Raw genomic sequence first — 21,433 nt, 5'->3', positions numbered from 1 at the left:
TTCCCTCCCTCCCCACCCTCCTCTCTTCTCCTTCCTCCTCCTCTCTTCTCCTTCCTTCCTTCTTTCCTTCCCTCCCCCTCCTCCTTTCTCCTTCCTTCCCTCCCTCCTCCCCTCCCTCCCTCCTCTCCCTCCCTCCCTCCCTCTCTCTCTCTCTTTCTTTCTTTCTCTCCTCTTTCCTCTTTCTTTTTTTGACAGGGTCTCATTCTGTCACCCAGGCTGGAGTGGCACTATCTCTGCTTACTGTGACCTCTGCCTCCCAGGCTCAAGCAATCCTCCCACCTCAGCCTCCTGAGTAGCTGGGCCCACAGGCGCACACCATCACGCCTGGCTAATTTTTAAAAAATTTTTGGTAGAGACAGAGCTTCACCATGTTTCCCAGGCTGGTCCTGAACTCCTGAGCTCAAGTGATCCACCTGCCTTGGCCTCCCAAAGTGCTGGGATTACAGGCATGAGCCACCGTGCCTGGTGAATTATGTCTGTAAGTATGAAAATAAGCAGCTAAGATCATGAAGAGGATACACTTTTGTGACTAGAAAAGCCAAGTATCATAACTTTGGCTTCCATGACATTGAAATGCAACTCCAAGTAGGTTGCTGGGATGACCCTCCCTTAAAACATAACCCTGAATATCTGCTTTGGACTGCCTGGCCTTGGTCTCTTCCATTCTACCCAGCAAAGGCCTTAACTCTCATAGCCAGACAGTGAATAAGCAGTGGAGAGGGAAGTGGAGAGTGAGGTGGGGAGGACTTCCTGATGACATCATGGTTTTAGTCAGTGCATGAGAGCATGCTGAGAATGTCTGATGGACTTAACCACACACTCAGCTGCAGAGCAGGCGCCCACCTTCACTTCAGTGGGATGGATCCCAGGGTGAGCCATGTCAAACAAGGTCTGAACTCACTGAGGAGATAGACTCTGATGGCAGAGGCATGAACCAAATAGCCCTCCCAAGGGGAGCTGGATGGCCTACTGACAGAATTGCAGGCTCAAGAGTGAGAAAGACCTGGGCTTAAACCCCCGGCTGTGTCACTCTGGGTAAGTGACTAAATTCTCTGTGCCTCAGTTTTTCCCTTTAAGAACATGAAGGCAGAGGACAAGCCTGTCCAATAAGGCTGAGAAATAAGCAGGCTGATGTGTGTCAAGGACTGGGGAGTTCACTTCAGGTCCTGCCGTGCACCAGTCCCTGCCCTAGTCCACAGCTTCCGCTCTCAAGAAGCTCGTGGAGAGGAGCCAGCTGCACCGACAATGTTGGCATGACATGGGGTGCTAACGACATTTTGTCCAGCATGAATAAGGGCTCAGGGAAGACTTCCTGGAGGCGAGGTTGATGCTGGAACTGGGAAGGACCTTGTTTCTCCTTCAACTCCAATAAACACAAGTTTTTAAAGCAGAAAGGATAAGAGAAGGCCATCATGCCACAGTGCTGAATCAGGGCATGCCTCCTCTGGAGAAACAACTGTCTCCGTAAGCATTCGGCATTAATCCCACGACATCTTGGTGAGCGAGTTCAGTGTGGCAATACCCGATCTTCAGCTGCCGCATCATCGCTGTGCAGGAGTCAGCCCTTCAGGCCTCGCAGGAGCAGCTGGGTCCCCACCTCCAGGCACTACCCGGGCAGAGCATTTCGCTGCAGCACAGGGCAAACACAAAGGTGACTGCTGAGCAAAAGGAACCGGGTCTTGGGGTCCCACAGAGCTGTGGGGAACCTTGGCCTCTGCAAATGCTCAAGAGTACATGATTCTGGGAGTTCCTGGATCTGGGTCCCAAGAATTCCAAGGTTTAGTCTACAAGCTATAGACAGAAGGTCTATAGAGACCTCTGGAAATCTGAGTGGGAGGGATTCCTGTCATACCTCAACACAGACAGTAATTCTGTCTTACAACCCCTGAGTCAAATAATGTGTCACTAAGCAGCACGGGGAGTGATAACAACTCTATCAGCCTCGGTCTTAACAACCCTACAGCTATTTGTTTAGCGCTCTTTGCTCCCAAAAGAGCTTTCAACTAAGTGCTTTTGCTACTCTTCTGCCAAGAAATGTGCTGGTCCAGACCTAGAATGGAATTCCCTACCATTTCTTTGGCCCCTGAAATGCTGTGAGATGCTGATGTTATTTCCACTTTACAGATGAGGAAACTGAGGCAGAAAGGTTGAATGGCTTGTTGGTAAGTGTTGAAACAGGAATTCCAAGCACAAAGCTGGAGTTCTGCTGTCGAATGACCCATTCCTATTCAATTTCATTTTATTCTACATGCTCTTAAATATGACTTTTAAAAATATGTTTCCTGTTCTCAAACAAAAAAGCAAAAAAGTGACTGTGGTCAAGTTAGAAATATTAATATATGAAAATCATAAGGTTGGGAGGCCAAGGTGGGCAGATCACTTGAGGCCAGGAGTTCGAGACCAGCCTGGACAACATGGTGAAACCCTGTCTCTACTAAAAATACAAAAATTAGCCAGGTGTGATGGCATGTGCCTGTAATCACAGCTACTTGGGAGGCTGAGGCACGAGAATTGCTTGAACCTGGGAGGCAGAGGTTGTACTCCAGCCTGGGAGACAGAGTGAGACTCTGTCTCAAAAAAAAAAGGAAAAGAAAAAAGAAAAGAAAAAAAAAAAGGAAATCATAAGGCAGCTTTATTTTTAAGAGAATAAATAGGCTTATTGTTAACAGATATATTTTAGGAAATTATTCTAACTACCGTGCTTGGCTGGGGCTAAAGTCTCAACAATATTATTCTGACTCAAGCCAGTGCAGAAAGGCCTTCCCAGGGCCTGAAGCTTGCACAGTAAAATTCAGGCAGTGCCCAGAACACAATGGACCTGGAACTCCAGTCTAAAAAAACAAACAACTAGAACAATCTAGGAGGAAGAAATGAGACAATGTGTCATGGACATTTCTAAACAAAGCGAACCCAGAAATACTCATCACTCTAATGTGCATCATGGGAAATGATACGACTTCATGCTTCATCAGAAACTTCTGGAGTTGGTTTCAAGAAGGCCCTGAGTTCTAATCTACTGCTGCCCAAATGCACCTGGCCTTCAGAACCCTGCCCACCCCACCCACAAGTTCCCATGAACCTCCACTCCTTATCACTCTTCCTGGCTCCTGGCTATATTTTAGACTGCTTTTTTAGGGGTCTTCTTCCACTGATTGATCCTTTCATTGGTCAACAAAGTGTTTTTTGAGGGTTGGCACCAGGGTGCTAAGGCATCACAGTGAGCAGAACGAAGTCGGGCTCTGGCCTTGTGGAGATCACAGGCGAGGCGCGGGTCCTGCCTTGCTGGCTCTCTGCTGGTGAATGCATTTGTTCCAGAGCTGCATCTGTGACGGTAGTTGAGCGGGTTGACTCGTCTACACTGATAACCTCCCAATCCACATCGATAGTTCTGAGTCCTCCCCTGACTGCAAAACTCACATTTGCTGCACTTCCTGGACACTTCCATGGGGCTGTATTGCTGGGACCTTGCATTTAGGATGACCTGAGCTGAGTCTATCACAATCCTCCAATAAGAGTGTTCCTCTCTCATGCCTTCTCTGGAGGCTAATGAGCAAATGACAGTATTAGACACCCAGATGAGAAATGTCAGCCACCCCTCGCTGCTTCTTCCTTTCTCTTACATTCAGTCAGTCGTCAAATGTCGTTAACTGTACCTCCACAATCACTCTTGTATCTCTATACTCTAATTTTCTATAACTTAAACCACTGTAAGAGCATCCTAACTGACTTTTTTTTTGCCTCATGCCTCCTTAATCCATCTCTGCATTGCTATTGGAGTAACTTCCTAAACTCCAGGTTGGCTCATCTTACTCCTTTAAAACTGTCCTCGTCTCCCATGCCTATAGAGCAATGGTGGAAAAAAACGAAGAGGATGTTGATAGTGGCTCAAGTTTGAAGATGATGATGGGATAATTTTACTGAGCCCTACTGTGTACCAGCTACTTTAAGTACTTTGCATGTATCTTATTTAAATTTCAAATATGCCAATGAGGTGATTACAACGATTGTCATTCATTTATGGATAAGGAAACTAATGAAAGCATGCCATGGCCGGGCGCGATGGCTCATGCCTGTAATCCCAACACTTTGGGAGGCCGAAGCGGGCGGATCACCTGAGCTTGGGAGTTTGAGACCAGCCTGGCCAACATGGAGAAACCCCATCTCTACTAAAAATACAAAATTAGCTGGGCGTGGTGGTGCATGCCTGTAATACCAGCTATTCAGGAGGCTGAGGCAGGAGAATCACTTGAACCTGGGAGACGGAGGTGGCGGTAAGCTGAGATCACGCCATTGCACTCCAGCCTGGGCAAAAAGAGGGAAACTCAGTCTCAAAAAAAAAAAAAAAAAAAGAGAAAGCAAGAAAGCATGCCATTTAACAACCCAGAATCCTCCCTCTTTTTTTTTTTTTTTTTTTTTTTTGGAGACAGAGTATCACTCTGTGACCCAGGCTGGGTGCAGTGGCATGATCTCGGCTCACTGCAAGCTCCGCCTCCCGGGTTCATGCCATTCTCCTGCCTCAGCCTCCCCAGTAGCTGGGACTGCAGGCGCCCGCCACCACGCCCGGCTAATTTTTTTTTTATTTTTAGTAGAGTCGGGGTTTCACCGTGTTAGCCAGGATGGTCTCTATCTCCTGACCTCGTGATCCACCCGCCTCGGCCTCCCAAAGTGCTGGAATTACAGGTGTGAGCCACCGCACCTGGCCGAAATCTGACATTTCAACTGTTAACTCAAAAACTCAAAACAGATCAAAATGTACTAAGAATGTCTACATTTTGCAACCATTAGGCAGCAAAGCCACTATTCTTCTAGAATACATAGGATAAGTTATTTGCCTGAATGACCATCAAGATATCTTTAGTCTCCAATATATTATCTCTAAGTCCACACCCAGATGAGGAGTGCTGGGGAATTCCAATTCTAGGTCTGGACCAGCAAATTTCTGGGCAATGGAGAAGCAAGCCACACATCAAAGGGACTGTTATCAGAAGTCAATTGAGAACTAGTCACACCTGCAATTCCATTCCTGCAACAAATCCATGATAAGAGCACAAGAAATGCCAAACGAAGTCAATGCCAGTCAGTCTGGCTAACTCAGGATTCTATGTTATTACAGGAACAGAGCATGGTCCACCGTGGTCATGGGAGAAAGGGAAGGAAGGTGAGATATATATATGTGTGTGTGTGTATATTATATATAAAGATAAATAATATATGATATACATATAAAACAATATATAACATATAATATATATTATGTATATTTATAAAGATTCTGCAAAACTTCCAATTAAAAAAATAATTTATCATTCATGAGTTAGCCATGAATTTACCTAAACCTTTTTTTTTTTTTTGAGACAGAGTCTAGCTCTGTTGCCCAGGTTGGAATGCAGTGGCACAATCTCGGCTCACTGCAACCTCTGCCTCCTGGGTTCAAGAGATTCTCCTGCCTCAGCCTCCCGAGTAGCTGGGATTACAGGCACCTGCCACCAAGCCTGGCTAATTTTTGTATTTTTAGTAGAGATGGGGTTTCACCATGTTGGCCAGGCTGGTCTCGAACTCCTGACCTCAGGTGATCTGCCCACCTCGGCTTCCCAAAGTGCTAGGATTACAGGCATGAGCCACCCTGCCTGGCCTTATTCTGTTTTGAAGGTGAGGTTGAAGTTCCCTCAGCTTCTTCCTGAACAGATTACTAATTTTTCCCTCATGTATTGTTTTTCCAGAAAGCCCACTTCCATGTTTACAGTATTCAGGAGGTGAACGGAATTTAGAAGAGACATTGAAGTGCCTCTTCCTCTAGCGTGAACACGCCACCTCTGAGTAACTACCACTAGGGAAGGCTCCACTTCCTTCCCTGCGTCCACTCACTAGGCCTTTTTCTTCCGCTTTTGCCTGGACTCAATCATGCGAACAATGGCGTCCTCTTCATAGGTGTGGCCACACACTTTATTTTTCACTGGCTTCTTCATTTCCTCCTGTAATCAAGGAGATGTTGGGCTTTCAGGAATGATAATGACCAACTTCTAGTAGCTGTTTCGTCCTAGTCCTGAGCTTTCTATGTTTAACTTCCCATTCTCATGGCTTTACATAATTACTAGGCTTTAGATAAGGAAATGCAGGGAATCCAGTGGCAGTACTGTCACTTGGCCTGTAGGCCATGACTTTAGTCCCGGATCCTTCAGGGCATGATTGACTGACAGCTCTCTCCAGCCCAAGAACCTCCCGTGGATACTCTTCAACCCCCAGCACTTTTCTTTACTCCCTCCTTAACTCCCTAAGTGAAATCAAACCAGAAAGCAAACAGGAACCTTTCTGCCTCTGTGAAGTGAATCGTGTTTCTTTCAGGGGAAGTAGGAGGAAGCGGTACCTTTGTAATGGGGCAGGTGAAGTTGGTCTGACTTTGGGTCACAATTATATCTTCATCCACTCCTTCTGTTCCGTCAGCTTCTCTGTCAGCTTGAAGACCACCTAGAGGAAAATGGAGAGCTGATAAGCCTCTCTGGTCTAACGTCAAAGAAAAGGAAGGAATGGAAGGAAGGGAGGTGAAGAGTTTCTGGGGGAGCATTTGCTGTTGGCCCCCATGTAAGGACTGGATGCATAGAAACTCTTCTGCTTTTCAGAGAACACTACGGGGTACCTCATTCTGACTATTTTTGATAAGGAAACTGAGGCTCAGAGCAGTTAAAAAAAATCTTTTTTAAAGTTATAGAGAAAGTGACCAAGGGTGTGGCTTCAGAGTCAGAGAACCGACCTGGTGATCTCTTTCTTGTCCAGTGGTGAGACGCTGGGCTAGCAAGGTGCCCTTTTTTAAAGCCTCTGCTTTACAGCCTTGTGGCAAAGATTAAAAGAGATGAAGAATGTGGTATGCTTTGCACAGCTCATGGTACAAAGCAATAATCAATAAACAGTCATTACAATTAGGTAGTGCAGGGCTTCTCAAACTTTTTAGTTATAGGTATGAACTCTTTTAAGCTTTTTCTATGTGGGTTATATTTATCAATATTTACCATATTAGACATTAAGATTGAGGAATTTAAAATTCATTAAAAAATAACAATAAGGCCGGTTGCGGTGGCTCACGCCTTTAATCCCAGCACTTTGGGAGGCTGAGGTGGGCGGATCATGAGGTCAAGAGATTGAGACCATCCTGGCCAACATGGTGAAACCCCATCTCTACCAAAACTACAAAAATTAGCTGGGCATGGTGGCATGTGCCTGTAGTCCCAGCTATTTGGGAGGCTAGGGCAGGAGAATCGCTTGAACCCAGAAGTTGGAGGTTGCAGTGGGCCAAGATCCTGCCATTTCATTCCAGTCTGGTGACAGAGCGAGACTCTGTCTCAAAAAAAAAACCAAAAAATTAAAAATAACAGTAATAATCCCACTACATGTTACCATAAACATTTTAAAAGTTAAAATTATATTTCCAGAACACCCCCCCCATACACACAGACATACATAATGAGAAGAATGGCATTGTTTTCCATTTTTATAAATATCTTGAATGTCTGGCTTCATAGCAGCCAGTTGGATTTGGATATCTGCGTATGCATTCAATCTGTCACAATATCACATATCCTGTAGTGTCTGGGAAAATTCACTCATGAAAAGAATGAGAGTGAAACAGGCAGATGAGATCATACTATTATTATAAAGACAGTTTTGACCTTATGGACACTCTGAAAGACCCTTGGAGCACCCTAGAGATCCCTGGCCTGCACTTTGAGAACTGCTGAGTGATAGTGACAGGACTGGCTTTGAACAGAGCATGAGCTGTTTCTGAAACTGATGTTCTTTGCGTTACATCCCATTGGCCCCCAACTGAAAAACAAAACCAAACGAAACCAAACCAAAAACAGATGACAGACAACATTTGAATGGGATGATGGGAGTATCTCACATGAAAGCCATTCTCTCTGAAGAAAAGATACTTGTAATTTTGCACAGAAGTTAAAGATCAATAGCTTTTTTTTTTTTTTTTTTTTTTTTGAGATGGAGTCTCGCTCTGTCACCCAGGCTGGAGTGCAATGGCGCGATCTTGGCTCACTGCAACCTCCGCCTCCCAGGTTCAAGTGATTCTCCTGCCTCAGCCTCCTGAGTAGCTGGGAGTATAGGTGCACGACACCATGCCTGGCTAATTTTTGTATTTTTAGTAGAGATGGGGTTTCACCATATTGGCCAGGCTGGTCTTGAACTCCTGACCTCAGGTGATCTGCCCGCCTTGGCCTCCCAAAGTGCTGGGATTACAGGCATGAGCCACGGGGCCCAGCCAAAAGATCAGTAGCTTTCTAAACATGTTGATGGTGTAGTCCTTTCTCCTTCCTTCTCCTTTCCCTTTCCCTTCTCTACTCTTTTCTCCCTTCCCTTCCTTCTTTAATTTTGGCAAAATAATACAGACATAAAAATGGCTTTCCTCAATGTGTGAGAGGAAGCCCTTGTTTCTGGTTCAGATGGTGTGGCATACCTTTCGGTTCCATAGAACTGATGACTGTGGGCCATCACCTAGGCCAGATGAGGTGTTTGTTTGCAAAGGCACTACAGGTTGAGTATCCCTTATCCGAAATGCTTGGGACCAGAAGTGTTTCGGATTTCGGACTTTGAAATATTTGCATAAGCATGATGAAATATCTTGGGGGGTGGGACCCAAGTCTAAACATGAATTTCATTTATGTTTCATATAAAGCTTACACACATAGCCTGAAGCTAATTTTATGCAGCATTTTTAACACTCATGTGTACTTGTTGCATGAGGCCAGATGTGGAATTTTCTGCTTGTGGTGTCATGTAGGTGCTCAAAAAGTTTTGGATTTTGGAGCATTGTGGGTTTTGGATTTTGGGATTAGGGATGCTCAAGCTGTACTGAGGGGCAGGGAAAGGGCTGCAGAGCTCTTGTTCAAGGTAACCTGGTGAGTTAATTGCAACACAGGGATTCTGCCTCCAATTACTTTGTTTTTCTTAGAGAGTCACCTTCTTGGAGTAGACTGGTATATTTGTATGCCAGCTTGCTGTCCCCTAAACCAGCTTTTATTCTTTGAAGAAGGCAGTGAAGATCTCAGGGCTTGGGAATAACCAGTCAGAGCATTTTTAACCACTGGGCATTAAGGTGCAGTGCCTCGGGGCTTCCAGCTTTTCAGAGAGCTAAACAAACGTCTGAGACCTTAAAAACCATTGGTTGGCTTCAAAACAGAATAACAATAGTACTGAAATTACTAAATGTTAAAGGTCTATGCAAATGTGAAGTTAACTTCATTAATTGTTGATCCGGTAATCGAAAATACATAATTTGGAAGTAATATGTAGGGCTGGATTTATTTCTTCATAAACTTCATAAAAATTTCCCAGTATGGTAAGATAATTGCTGAAACTAATAGTCAATTACAAATTAAATCAGTTACTGGTAGCCAACCTATTTCCAAAGCAAAATTATACAAATATTTTTTCAAAATTTTGACAGCAAGTTTGGGTGCGGTGGCTCACGCCTGTAATCCCAGCACTTTGGGAGGCCGAGGTGGGCAGATCACCTGAGGTCAGGAGTTCGAGACCAGCCTAACCAACATGGTGAAACCCCTTCTCTACTAAAAATACAAAAATTAGCTGGGCGTGGTGGTGGGCGCCTATAACCTGAGCTACTCAGGAGGCTGAGGCAGGAGAATTGCTTGAACCTGGGAGGTGGAGATTGCAGTGAGCAGAGATCATGCCATTGCACTCCAGCCTGAGTGACAGAGCAAGACTCCGTCTCAAAAAAAAAAAAAAAAAAAAATTGACAGCAATAAAATTATATATATATATTTTTTTATTTTTTATTTTTTGAGACGGAGTCTTGCCCTTGTCACCCAGGCTGGAGTGCAATGGCACGATCATGGCTCATTGCAACCTCTGCCTCCCGGGTTCAAGCAATTCTCCTGCCTCAGCCTCCCAAATAGCTGGGACTACAGGCGTCCACCACCAGGCCCAGCTAATTTTTGTATTTTTAGTGAAGACGTGGTTTCGCCATGTTGGCCACGCTGGTCTCGAACTCCTGACCTTGTGATCCGCCTGCCTCAGCCTCCCAAAGTGCTGGGATTACAGGCGTGAGCCACTGCACCCGTCCTAAAACGATATTTAATAGGGCAGGTACCATATTATAGTATGTTTGCTGTGGGGTGGGGTCTCTGGAAATTATATTGCTCATGGCTATGATGGGTTTTCATGCTTCTCAGGGCCTGTCTTTGGTATTCATAGTGCAAGAGTTAGACTCCTAAGAGAGTCCCTTTATCAATCCACTGACTCTTCATCATGGCTCGGGAAAGTTGGACAGGTAAGGAGAAAAGCCAAGGAGAAGGCTAGGAGCCGTCTTTCCCTTGGATTTACTTTTCAAAGCCTCCTCCTATGCTGCTGCCTCCCATTTCTGATCGTGTGTTTAAGAGTAAAAATAAAAGTAGCTCTTTCTTAATTTTGTACACCATTTATTCTGAACTGATGCTGGTTTCTGACTGTATACATTGTGCCAGAGAATTCACCAGAAAATCTGCTGGATGAATAACAGAGTTCAGCTGATGTGAAAGACTGTGGGTTTGTTTGCTCTTTCCTATTTTTAAATTTCAAAAGGTAGAGGAAGTAAGAAAGCACAACTCAAATGCAATGCCTACCACTAGGGAAGGCTGAGTGGGGAACTTCAAAATTGTAGGTGGCTACCAGCATCAGTGATCACGAAAGAAAAAGGTAACAAAAGTGAGACTGGGGAAGAATGTCACGAGTGAGTAAGAGACCACAGACCAAGAGTCTAAAAAGAGAAAGACTCTCAATAGCTAAACTTCCCTAGAGACAGAACATTTCCTCACTCTCAATCTATATTTATAGAAATTGACATTAGCGTTGGGATTCTCCAGTGTGCTAACAAAAGGTCACATCTGGCAATAAATATCACTTATACTGATTTAGATGCCCCAAAGACAAAACTTTGTGATAAGTCTGGTAAAAGGAAAATGGGAGAGAAAATATTGATCATCTACTAGAATCACAGAAGTTTTAAAGTTGAGGTTATCTATCTATCCTGAGTCTCGCATTTACCTGACAATTGAGATACAAAGAAAGTGTAGGTTTTGTCCAAAGTGATGCAGGAATTTAATAAATCAATGTGTTGTTCTGTTTTCTCTGACTGGTTCATTTGAATATTAAAATCTGTGTGTTGGTTCTGGGAGCTCCTCTGCTCCCAAATTTTTTTTTTTTTTTTTTTTGAGATGGATTTTCACTCTTGTCGCCCAGGCTGGAGTGCAATGGCGTGATCTCGGCTCACTGCAACCTCCGCCTCCCGGGTTCAAGCGATTCTCCTGCCTCAGCCTCCCGAGTAGCTGGGATTACAGGCATGCACCACCACCCCGGCTAATTTTGTATTTTTAGTAGAGACGGGGTTTCTCCATGTTGGTCAGGCTGGTCGCGAACTGACCTCAGGTGATCTGCCCACCTCGGCCTCCCAAAGTGCTAGGATTACAGGCGTGAGCCACCACGCCCAGCCCCAAATTGTTATTTCATTGATAATAATACCTCAAATTTACTGAATGTTATACAGCAGCTACAGTGCTAAGCACGTCATATACATTATTTCATTTACTCCTAACAAAATACCCATGAAGAATAACTATATTGTTATTCCTATTGTGTAGCAAGAAAATTTAAGCCCCACTATATATATATATTTTTGAAATGGAGTCTTGCTCTGTTGCCCAGGCTAGAGTTGCAGTGGCACAATCTCGGCTCACTGCAACCTCTGCCTCCTGAGTTCAAATGATTCTCGTGCCTCAGTCTCCCAAGTAGCTGGGATTACAGGCACCCACCATCATGCCTGGTTAATTTTGTGTATTTTTAGTAGAGATGGGGGTTTCACCATGTTGGCCAGGCTGGTATCGAACTCCTGACCTCAAGTGATCTGCCTGTCTTGGCCTCCCAAAGTGCTGAGATTACAGGTGTGAGCCACCATGCCCGGCCAACCCCACAATATTTTTAAGGCAAATGTAGAAAATATCTACATTTGCTTTATAATAAAGCAACAATTGGATTAAATCAGTTTAATCTTTAGTAAAGAGGTTACAAAATTTTCCTAACTATAAGTAGAAAAACAAGCAAACTAGTCATATTATTTTCTATATACATAGACGATGTTGTTAGAAGCATATGCCGGCTGTCCAACTTGTGACCAATGGACTGATCTCAGACCTCTACTTGACCTCCAGATGCCCCTGCCCAGGCTGCCCCAGAACTGTGCTGAAGCAGGAAGCCTGCACAAGAACTAACATTTACAGCGCACCCATGAGGGATGGAGCAAGGTAGAGTTAGGTAACTCGAATATGTCTTTTTTTTTTATGTCACAAAATGAACACCAAAAGGAAGGAGAAACCCTGGATATGTTTGAAGTAGTATTTCCAAAGGTCTACAAATACAGTCCAGCAATGTAAAATTGGATGGGAGGTGTCATGAGGGCATTGATTGGACCCCAAGATGTAAGTTCCCAATTTTTGTGGCTAGTCAGTTATGACTCAGGGAAGAGCCAAGCAGCTCTGCCTTTGGTTCTCCTCTTCTCAGTCACCATCCACCGAGTTGCTCAAAGCCAAAGCCTTTGGAATCATTCTTGGTTATTCCCTTTTCTTCATTCCTCACATCCAATCCACTAGTAGGTTCTGCTGACTCTGGTTCTACACCATATTCCAAATCCAGCCCCTTCTCTCATTCTCTACTTCATGCCTTGGTCCAAACCACTACTGCCGCCTGCTCAGCCCTCTGCAGTTGCTTCCTAACTAGTGTCCCTCACGAAGGGCCACAACCTCCCATGTCTGCCTCTTGCAGTGGCCTAGACAGCCCCATGTGACTCTGTCCCTGACAACCTAATATGGTTTGGCTGTGTCCCCACCCAAATCTCATCTTGAATTCCCACATATTGTGGGAGGGACCCAATGGGAGGCAACTGAATCATGGGGGCAGATCTTTCCCATGCTGTTCTTGTGATAGTCAATAAGTCTCACAAGATCTGATGGTTTTAAAAAGGGGAGTTTCCCTGCACAAGCTCTCTCTCTCTTTGCCTGCCAGCAACCACGTAAGATGTGACTTGCTCTTCCTTGTCTTCCGCCATGATTGTGAGGCCTCCCCAGCCATGTGGAACGTTAAGTCCATTAAACCTCTTTTTCTTCCCAGTCTCAGGTATGTCTTTATCAACAGCATGAAAATGGATTAATACGCAACCTCTCTGCTCAGTTGTCCTGTCTCCCACTGTGCTCAAGGCACACTGGCCTTTTCTGTTTCTGGAACATGCCAAGCTCCTCCTGTCTTTGGGCCTTAACACTAACCTGTCTGGAATGCTCTTCCTCCTGCTCTGTGCCTGTCCTACTCCTTCTTGTCATTTTAAAATGTCAGTTTAAATGTCATCTCCTTGGCAAGGCCTTCTCTGATGTCCCAAGCTAAAGAAGCCACACAGACTTTCTCTATCACATCACTCTTGTTCTCCACACAGCACATGTCCATAAGTGCTATTTTTCTGTCTGTCTTTCTTCTCCACTCCCCCTCCCTCGTTCTCTTCCAGGAAAGCACGGCCTTCATTCTCTTGCTCACGGATGTTTCCCAGAGTCTAAAATAGTCCCTGGCATAGGGTAGTAGGTGTTCAATAAACATCTGACAAGCAAAGTGCCTCATCCAACAAGGCAGGAGTGGGCATATTTTTCACAAGATTACACTTAACATATTTAGCAGACGTGGCAACACAAACACATACACACATCCTCACACAATGATGATTTTATAGGTTTTAGCCAAATGACAGAGAGGACTTCACTCTCGCTCAGGGTGCAGTCCTGGACCCTGAATTACATGTCAAAGGCAGGAAGTAAATATAAGCTTGAAAATTACAGTAGGCTGTGTGGTAATTACAAAGGAGAATCCAGACATGGTCTTGTGGTCAGAAAATACATTTGGTACTGGCCACACACAGCCCTAGCATTAGTCACTTGTCTGTCTTCAGGCATCCCAAATTTGGCTACCAGTTAGAAAGTTTTATGCCAGCTGGGAATAAAATTTGATTGCTATGTACTTTTTCAATTAGGCTGGAACATTTCTTTTCTTTTCTTTCTTTCTTTTTTTTTTTTTTAAATACGAGCTCTCACTATATTGCTGAGGCTGGTCTTGAACTCCTGGCCTCAAGGGATCCTCCCACCTTGGCCTTCCAAATTTCTGGGATTGTAAGCATTAGTCACCATGCCTGGCCTAAGCCTGAACATTTTCCTAAAAGCACTTTTCTCTTGAAACTATGAAAGTAGCATATGAAGAAAATACTTTACAAATATTTGTTGCCTGCTTGAAATGCTTATTAGGCTGCCCATATTATTTTACTTGCATTATTCCAAAGACAGTTTATTTGGAAAGGCTGAGCTGGTGCTTGGAAAATTTGGGGGTCACGCTATTGTGCAAAAGCACATTGATTCCAAGTTTGAAATTCTTTAGTTATAGCATGTGAGTATGTATCTGTGCCGATTCCTGATTTGTTTCTCCTACTCAGTAACCTATAGCTGGGGCTACCAGTAACCCCACCTGTGGACTCAGACACTTCTTAGGCTTTAAGGGGAAAAAGAGATATTCAGTAGGCTCAGTTCTTTTGGTTTGGAATTAAGAGCTCTGTGTGTGTGTGTGTGTGTGTGTGTGTTTTGCTTTGAGATCCATTCCTTGGTACTCTTGGGTGTCCAGCTTTGTACCTCAGTTTCCTCATGGGACTGGTGGCCTGTCCTGACTGCCAGCTGTTTGGTTGGGCCATGTTGTCATTTCCCTTCTGCAGGAAGCTGAATCCTAGGTTCCTGTATTAGTCCGTTCTCGTGCTGCTAATAAAGACACACCCAAGACTGGGTAATATTTAAAGGAAAGAAGTTTAATGGACTCACAGTTCCACATGGCTGGAGAGGCCTCACAATCATGGAGGAAGATGAAGGAAGAAAAAAAGGACGTCTTACATGGCGGCAGGCAAGAGAGATGAGAACCAAGCGAAAGGGGCTTCCCCTTATAAAACCATCAGATCTCATGAGACTTATTCACTACCACGAGAAAAGTAGGGAGGACACCGCCCGCATGATTCAGTTATCTCCCACTGGGGCCCTCTCACAACACGTGGGAATTATGGGAGCTACAATTCAAGATGAGATTTGGGTGGGGACACAGCCAAACCATATCAGTTCCAATACTCCCTGGTACCAGCTAAGACTCTGCTGTATGTGAAGACATTTCGCAGAATTCAGACGGAGATCATGATGAAATAGCACCTACACAATGAAAGATTCCCTAGATGTTACAACCTCACAGGATGGCAAAGTTCAACAAACATAAATTTCAACAAAAATACTAGAACACAGGTTGAATTAATATAATGTAATCAGAAAAATGGCTAGAACACAATAAGGATCCAATATGTTACTTATTTTGTATAGGTATTTATTAAAATCAACATTATATACTTCTGTAATTATAAAATTGTTACTGCTATTATTATTATTTTTACCACTGCTATCTGCTAGACATGCATGGTATTGGTGAAAAATAATCCTTGCCTTCAGGGAGCTCAGTCACACAGAACAGACACCTACAAAGCAAAGTGTTCTTGTGAAGGTCATGCATATACAAGATACTGTGGAAGGAAGGTCTTGAGAGAGAACAGGGTCAGCCTCTCTAAGGAGCTGATGTCTGATCTGGGTCAATGAGGAAGATCTTTCAGCGTACATTTTCTAAACAACTCTACCACCCCCTTAAATGTAAGCATTTCATTCATTGCCACCTCAGGTCAACATTCTGATCAATGTTCTTCCTCCTTTTCTTCTCTTAACTATAATCCATCCTCATCTCAGATTCTGTGTACGTGGTGAAGCTATCTCTATCCAATCTAACCCAATGCAACTCAATCCACCCAACACAATCTCCATAGCCAATCTCCTTTCATTGAAATCTCATAATATCCACTGTCTATACCCACACTCTTTTAGCTCAAACTTCTTTCTTATTCTGTTGTTTCATGTGAATGGAACTTTCTTTTCCTGATACATTGAAAGCTCTTTGAGGACAAGCACTGTTTGTTTAAGTGAAGCTAACTCAACTAGACTTGCATTTATTGAACACTTACTCTGTGCCATGCACTACATCAAATTCCAGGTATAGATACAAAGAGGAATAAGATCGGGTCTGGTAGGAGAGACAGATATGAATATTTATATCCTGTGTGATGAGTGAAATATATACATTTTGTACAAAGTACAAAAGTATCTCTGGAAGTAGGGGAAGAGTCAAGGTGAGCCTCCTAGAAGAAGGTAATGACTCAGCCAGGCTCTCCAGGGAGGTGTGATAAGAAGAGGGAAGGATATTGAGACAATGAGGATTACAGTATTTAGGAACATGGGCTCTGGAAAGAGGCCTGCTTGGATTTGCCTGGTTCTATCATTATCAGCAGGGTGCTCTTGGGCAAATTACTCCATCTTTCTTTGTCTCAATCTTCTCAGCTATGAAATGGAGATACTAATGGTACTTACTTCATAGTGCTGTCTGAGGATTAAGTGAGTTAATGTATGAAAAGTTCTTAGCATGGTTCCTGGCAAATAGCAAGCTGTAGATAGCTGACACAGCACTATCAACATCTTCAATTTTTTTCTGTCTGCTTCCACTTCCATGACTCTTTCAACACACTCCTCTGAAGATTTTGAAAGTAAACTGAATGAAGAGTTTCCTCCAAATGAGCTGACATTTTAGTAAGATATACCCTTTCATGTTATCATGTGCTTATAATTTATCTACTGTTGTTGCAGACATGTCCTTTGTCCTCAGCTGACATCATGTTATTAATTTGCCTCCAGCTATTAAATACTGTCCAAATATTAGGTTTAAAATAATCAAAACCCAGCACATTCAACTGGTAGGACAAAAATCGTCAGTTAAGATTTGGTCATACAATATCCACTTCAAACCAATAAATACTGGAAATAGTCCCAAACTGAGCACCTGCATTTAATACCTCTTATAAGAAAAGGCTTGATGATCATCTCTAGGTCACCAAGCAGAAAATCTAATGCACACATTCTATTCCTTTTATCTGGGTAATGAACTAGGAAAACCAAATAATAGGGAAAGTCTGATTAGCCAGCATTGAGAAGGTCTACAATTTTCCATTATTTACATCCTCAGTAAAGTCTGAAGAAAGCAAAGATCAGAAGGTAAGGAGCGCCCTTTGCACTCATCTTCTTACATTCTCTTATTTTAGAGAGTTGTAAGTACCACCTGTGCAGGTACTCAAGACAGTACATGCAAGTTGTTCGTATAGCCTGTCCATTCTCCATCTTTATCTTGATTCTGTCTCCTCCTCTTCATTTTCACTGCTGCTGTCCTACTTCAAATCCCCAACATTTCCAATTTGGATTACTGAAAAAAGTTCTTTATTCAGCTCTCTGCCTCAGTCTCCCCAGTCTATTCTTTCTATTCCAGCTGGTCATCTTTCTAAGACATGGCCTTCTTTTTTTTTCTTTTTCTTTTTCTTTTTTTTTTTTTTTTTTTTTGAGACGGAGTTTCGCTCTTGTAGCCCAGGCTGGAGTGCAATGGTGCGATCTTGGCTCACTGCAACCTTTGCCTCCTGGCTTCAAGCGATTCTCCTGCCTCAGCCTCCTGAGTAGCTGGGATTACAGGCATGCGCCACCACGCCCAGCTAATTTTTTGTATTTTTAGTAGAGACGGGGTTTTGCCATGTTGGGCAGGCTGGTCTCGAATTCCTGCCCTCAGGTGATCTGCCCGTCTTGGCCTCCCAAAGTGCTGGGATTACAGGCGTGAACCACCATGCCTGGCTGACCATGGCCTTCTAAGCATGACAACAAGACTCTTCACTAGTTGGCCCAGAGTAAGTATCCTCATCTCCTACTCTACTCACTTCAATCCTATCCCCCATATCCATCCCAGACTGACTACAGTTCACCCATATTTAGCACATTAGTTTGTGCTTCTGCTGCTATCTCTTCACCTAGCAATCTCTGACCACCCTCCAAGACTCAATTCAGGCATTTCCTCTGTGAGGTGCTAAAGTAGAAGTGAGTCCTCCTCAGGACTCCAGGGTACCTTTTGTACCTACTGTAATCATTTGTTTACTTCTCTATCTTCCCTACCAGAATGTGGATTCCTTAAGGGAAGGAACTGTCTGATTCAGCTTCATGTTCTCAGTGAACCAGGCAATGTACAGGAACTTCATAAACGAATGGTTGCTGAAGTAAGAGAATGCTTTGAATACTGTCATGTACAAATTTACCACAATAAGAAGATGAAAATAGTGAAGAGGATTGTTTTGAAGACAAACATCTTAGAATAAGACAATTTGGTCCTTGAGCTAATTACAGATTTTCCAGAAAGAAAGCCACATTATACCGTGTAGGTCATACCATTGTTCATTCTCTGTTCCACTTCTGTACAAAAGCAAATTACCAAAAAGAAAGACGATGGAGGTCACATTGGTGGAAGAAATAAACTACTCCACATACGTATTTAGATCACCTCTGATTCTATTCCCTGGCCAGAAACCATCTACGCCCCCGATCACCTCTGATTCTATTCCCTGGCCAGAAACCATCTATGTCCCCAGAAAAGTACAGAAGTACAGTAGTAATCGGCTGTCAAAAATGTGGAGTTTTTTTTTTTTTTTAAGTTTGTTGACTTTACCAAGGTGGGACAGACATTCAATTACTGTTGTTTTTATAATAGAGAAACATTGGAGAAGTATAGATATCTGAAAGACTGAGAATTTAAGAGAACTGTAGAATTATGACTCACAAAATCTCAGTTTCTCTAGAATTTTCCTGGTTTTAAAAAATCTGATAGTTATTAAAAATAATCTTCAACATGAGGAAATGCTTACATTACATGAGGTGAAAAAACTGAAATTAAAATGTACATGTAGTACAATTAATTTTCTTTTCCTTTTTTTTTTTTTTTGAGATGAAGTCTTGCTCTGTCAGCCAGGCTGGAGTGCAGTGGTGCAATCTTGGCTCACTATAGCCTCTGCCTCCTGGGTTCAAGCGACTCTCCTGCCTCAGCCTCCCAAGTAGCTGGGATTACAGGTGCATGCCACCACTCCTGGCTAATTTTTGTATTTTTGGTAGAGACGGGGTTTCACCATGTTGGCCAGGCTGGTCTCAAACTCCTGACCTCAGGTGATTGCCCACCTCGGCCTCCCAAAGTGCTGGGCTTACAGGTGTGAGCTACCGTGACTGGCCATGATTCATCTTAAACAACGGTATATAGAAAAAAGATTGAAGGAATAGATGATGAAATGTTGCAGTCCATCCTGTGTGGGTGACATAACTACTGCATATTTGCACTAGGAGTAGAGGAATCAAGATTTCTGAGATATTTGGAGAGTAATTATTTAGCTTGAGCTTTTTATATCTAGTACTCTTCAAGAGACCAAATAATATTGATGAGGTAAGTAGGACTGACGGCAATGAGGGTGGATGGATTTGTTTATTCAATTAGTCAAATTGAAACAAATGATGAAATAAAGTCCAGAGATCATCATAGTAAAAAAGGGAACTTTAAGATTTACAATTGCTCAACTTTAAAACTGCAACGTTTCAATTTGGGTAAGATGGGGCTATGACACCATTTCAATCCCTTGTATTTTCTAGATGTATTATCTTAAAAGCAGTTGTAATTTTTTTTGTTGTTTGTTTGAGATGGAGTCTCCCTCTGTCCCCCAGGCTGGTGTGCAGTGGCGCAATCTCGGCTCACTGCAAGCTCCGCCTCCCAGGTTCACACCATTCTCCTGCCTCAGCCTCCCGAGTAGCTGGGACTACAGGTGCCCGCCACCACGTCCGGCTAATTTTTTTAAATTTTTTTTATTTTTTAGTGGAGACGGGGTTTCACCGAATTAGCCAGGATGGTCTCAATCTCCTGACCTTGTGATCTGCCTGCCTCGGCCTCCCAAAGTGCTGGGATTACAGGCATAAGCCACTGTGCCCAGCAGCAGTTGTAATATTTTAAACTTCTTGGATCCCTTACAAGGTTATATGTCATACTTTAATTTTTTTTTTTTAATTTTTAGACAGGGTCTTGCTCTGTCACCCAGCCTGGAGTGCAATGGAACAATCTGGGCTTGCTGTAGCCTTGACCTCCTGGGCTCAAGCAATCCTCCTACCTCAGCTCCCCGAGTAGCTGGGACTATAGGCGCGTGCCAACACGCCTGGCTAATTCATACTTTACATTTATATAATATGTTTTCTTCTGTCTCTTCTAATTTCAGAGACCTAGACAAACAATAATAAAATACTAGACAAACAAAAATAAAATACAAAAACAAAAATAAAAAAGAATGTGAGACTTTAATAACAAAATAAATCTAGACCTGATATCATAATTTGTTTTCTAAAGCTTCTCAAATCCTTTAAGGCTAAAAGGTAAAGAACCTCTGAAGATGTCTATTTTGGGATAAAGTGCAGTGAAGGAGGAAGTACCTGTGTTATAAGTTGTCACATCTGTCGGTGCTCAGCGCTGTCCTCAGATTGTAATGACTGGAGTATGTCCCCTCACCCACTGACCCCGAATCTAATCAAATATGTCGCCCCATAGGATTTACTCAGTGCTGTCATTACCAGATGCCCTGGAATCTTAGTATTAATGAAACATGCTTGTTTTTCCTTTTTACATGCATTTGATAGAGAGTATCAAGATTTATTTTTGATCCATTTAAACATTCTTCTTTCTAGTGGCACAATATACTCGTTTAAAAAAAAAGTCAGGAGAACAATCCCAAAAGGGTATTCAATCCAGAAGAAATTAAAAAGATCAAAGCCCGAGGGTGCAAATCTAGTGAAGCCTAACAATCCTATCAACAACAATGTGGGTGAAACCCCCAAAATGTAGCTCAGCTCCACAGCCTGACAAAGTGGTCAGAGCCAATCGAGGCAGGGCTACCTGAACTTCCAAGAGTAAGGAACACTCATCTGTGATGACATCTGTACTTAGTTTTCAGGGTCTTGTCTGAAGTTAGCCTAACAGAAAACATACCCCACAAAAACCTGCTGACTGGAAGGAAGAAATAAAATGAAAGTGAGAGAGAGGGAGGGAAAGAGGGAGGGAGGGAGGAGGGAAGGAAGGAGCTAAAAGATGAGGAAAATCTTTATTTCTGCAGAGCCCAAGGGAAGGCATCACTGAGTCAGCATCGTAGAACAAAGTCCTTGCCTCTAAGCCTTCCTTCCTCTCACCCACCCCCTCCTTGTCCACTTTCCATCCCTTTAAAATCCTCCCCACATGCAAAGGAAGACACATGACTTCAAAATCAGGATCAGCTTAGGACACAGCTCTTGTGAATGTGTACAACAGATCTGAGTCATTTGTTCATTTTGTAAACATGAAGAAATCACACTTTTCAAACTTCCTCCTTCATGACATTCACAGTGCTTGACAATATGCTTAGCAT

General features: G+C 43.3%; 1 protein-coding gene across 7 annotated transcripts in view; it reads right to left on the bottom strand.

The window, feature by feature from the left end:
- The window catches only part of NSMCE2 (NSE2 (MMS21) homolog, SMC5-SMC6 complex SUMO ligase), a 274,220-nt gene that overhangs the window by 3,430 nt on the left and 249,357 nt on the right, over nt 1-21,433 (bottom strand). For 6 of the 7 annotated variants that reach the window (XM_034966578.3, XM_014345998.3, XM_008973918.5 and 3 more), the window contains 2 exons: nt 6,365-6,465; nt 5,866-5,972 (listed from right to left, as the gene is read on the bottom strand). In XM_034966578.3, coding sequence (XP_034822469.1) covers nt 5,866-5,972; nt 6,365-6,465 — 208 coding nt within the window. Of the gene's footprint in view, nt 1-145; nt 1,628-5,865; nt 5,973-6,364; nt 6,466-21,433 lie in introns of those variants that run through there. The other variant, XM_063606893.1, reaches the window with a different exon arrangement.

Source organism: Pan paniscus, chromosome 7, assembly GCF_029289425.2.
Source record: "Pan paniscus chromosome 7, NHGRI_mPanPan1-v2.0_pri, whole genome shotgun sequence".
NCBI classification, from domain to species: Eukaryota; Metazoa; Chordata; class Mammalia; order Primates; family Hominidae; genus Pan; species Pan paniscus.
Note: the sequence above shows the minus strand (reverse complement) of the source record. Positions and strands in the feature narration are given on the sequence as shown.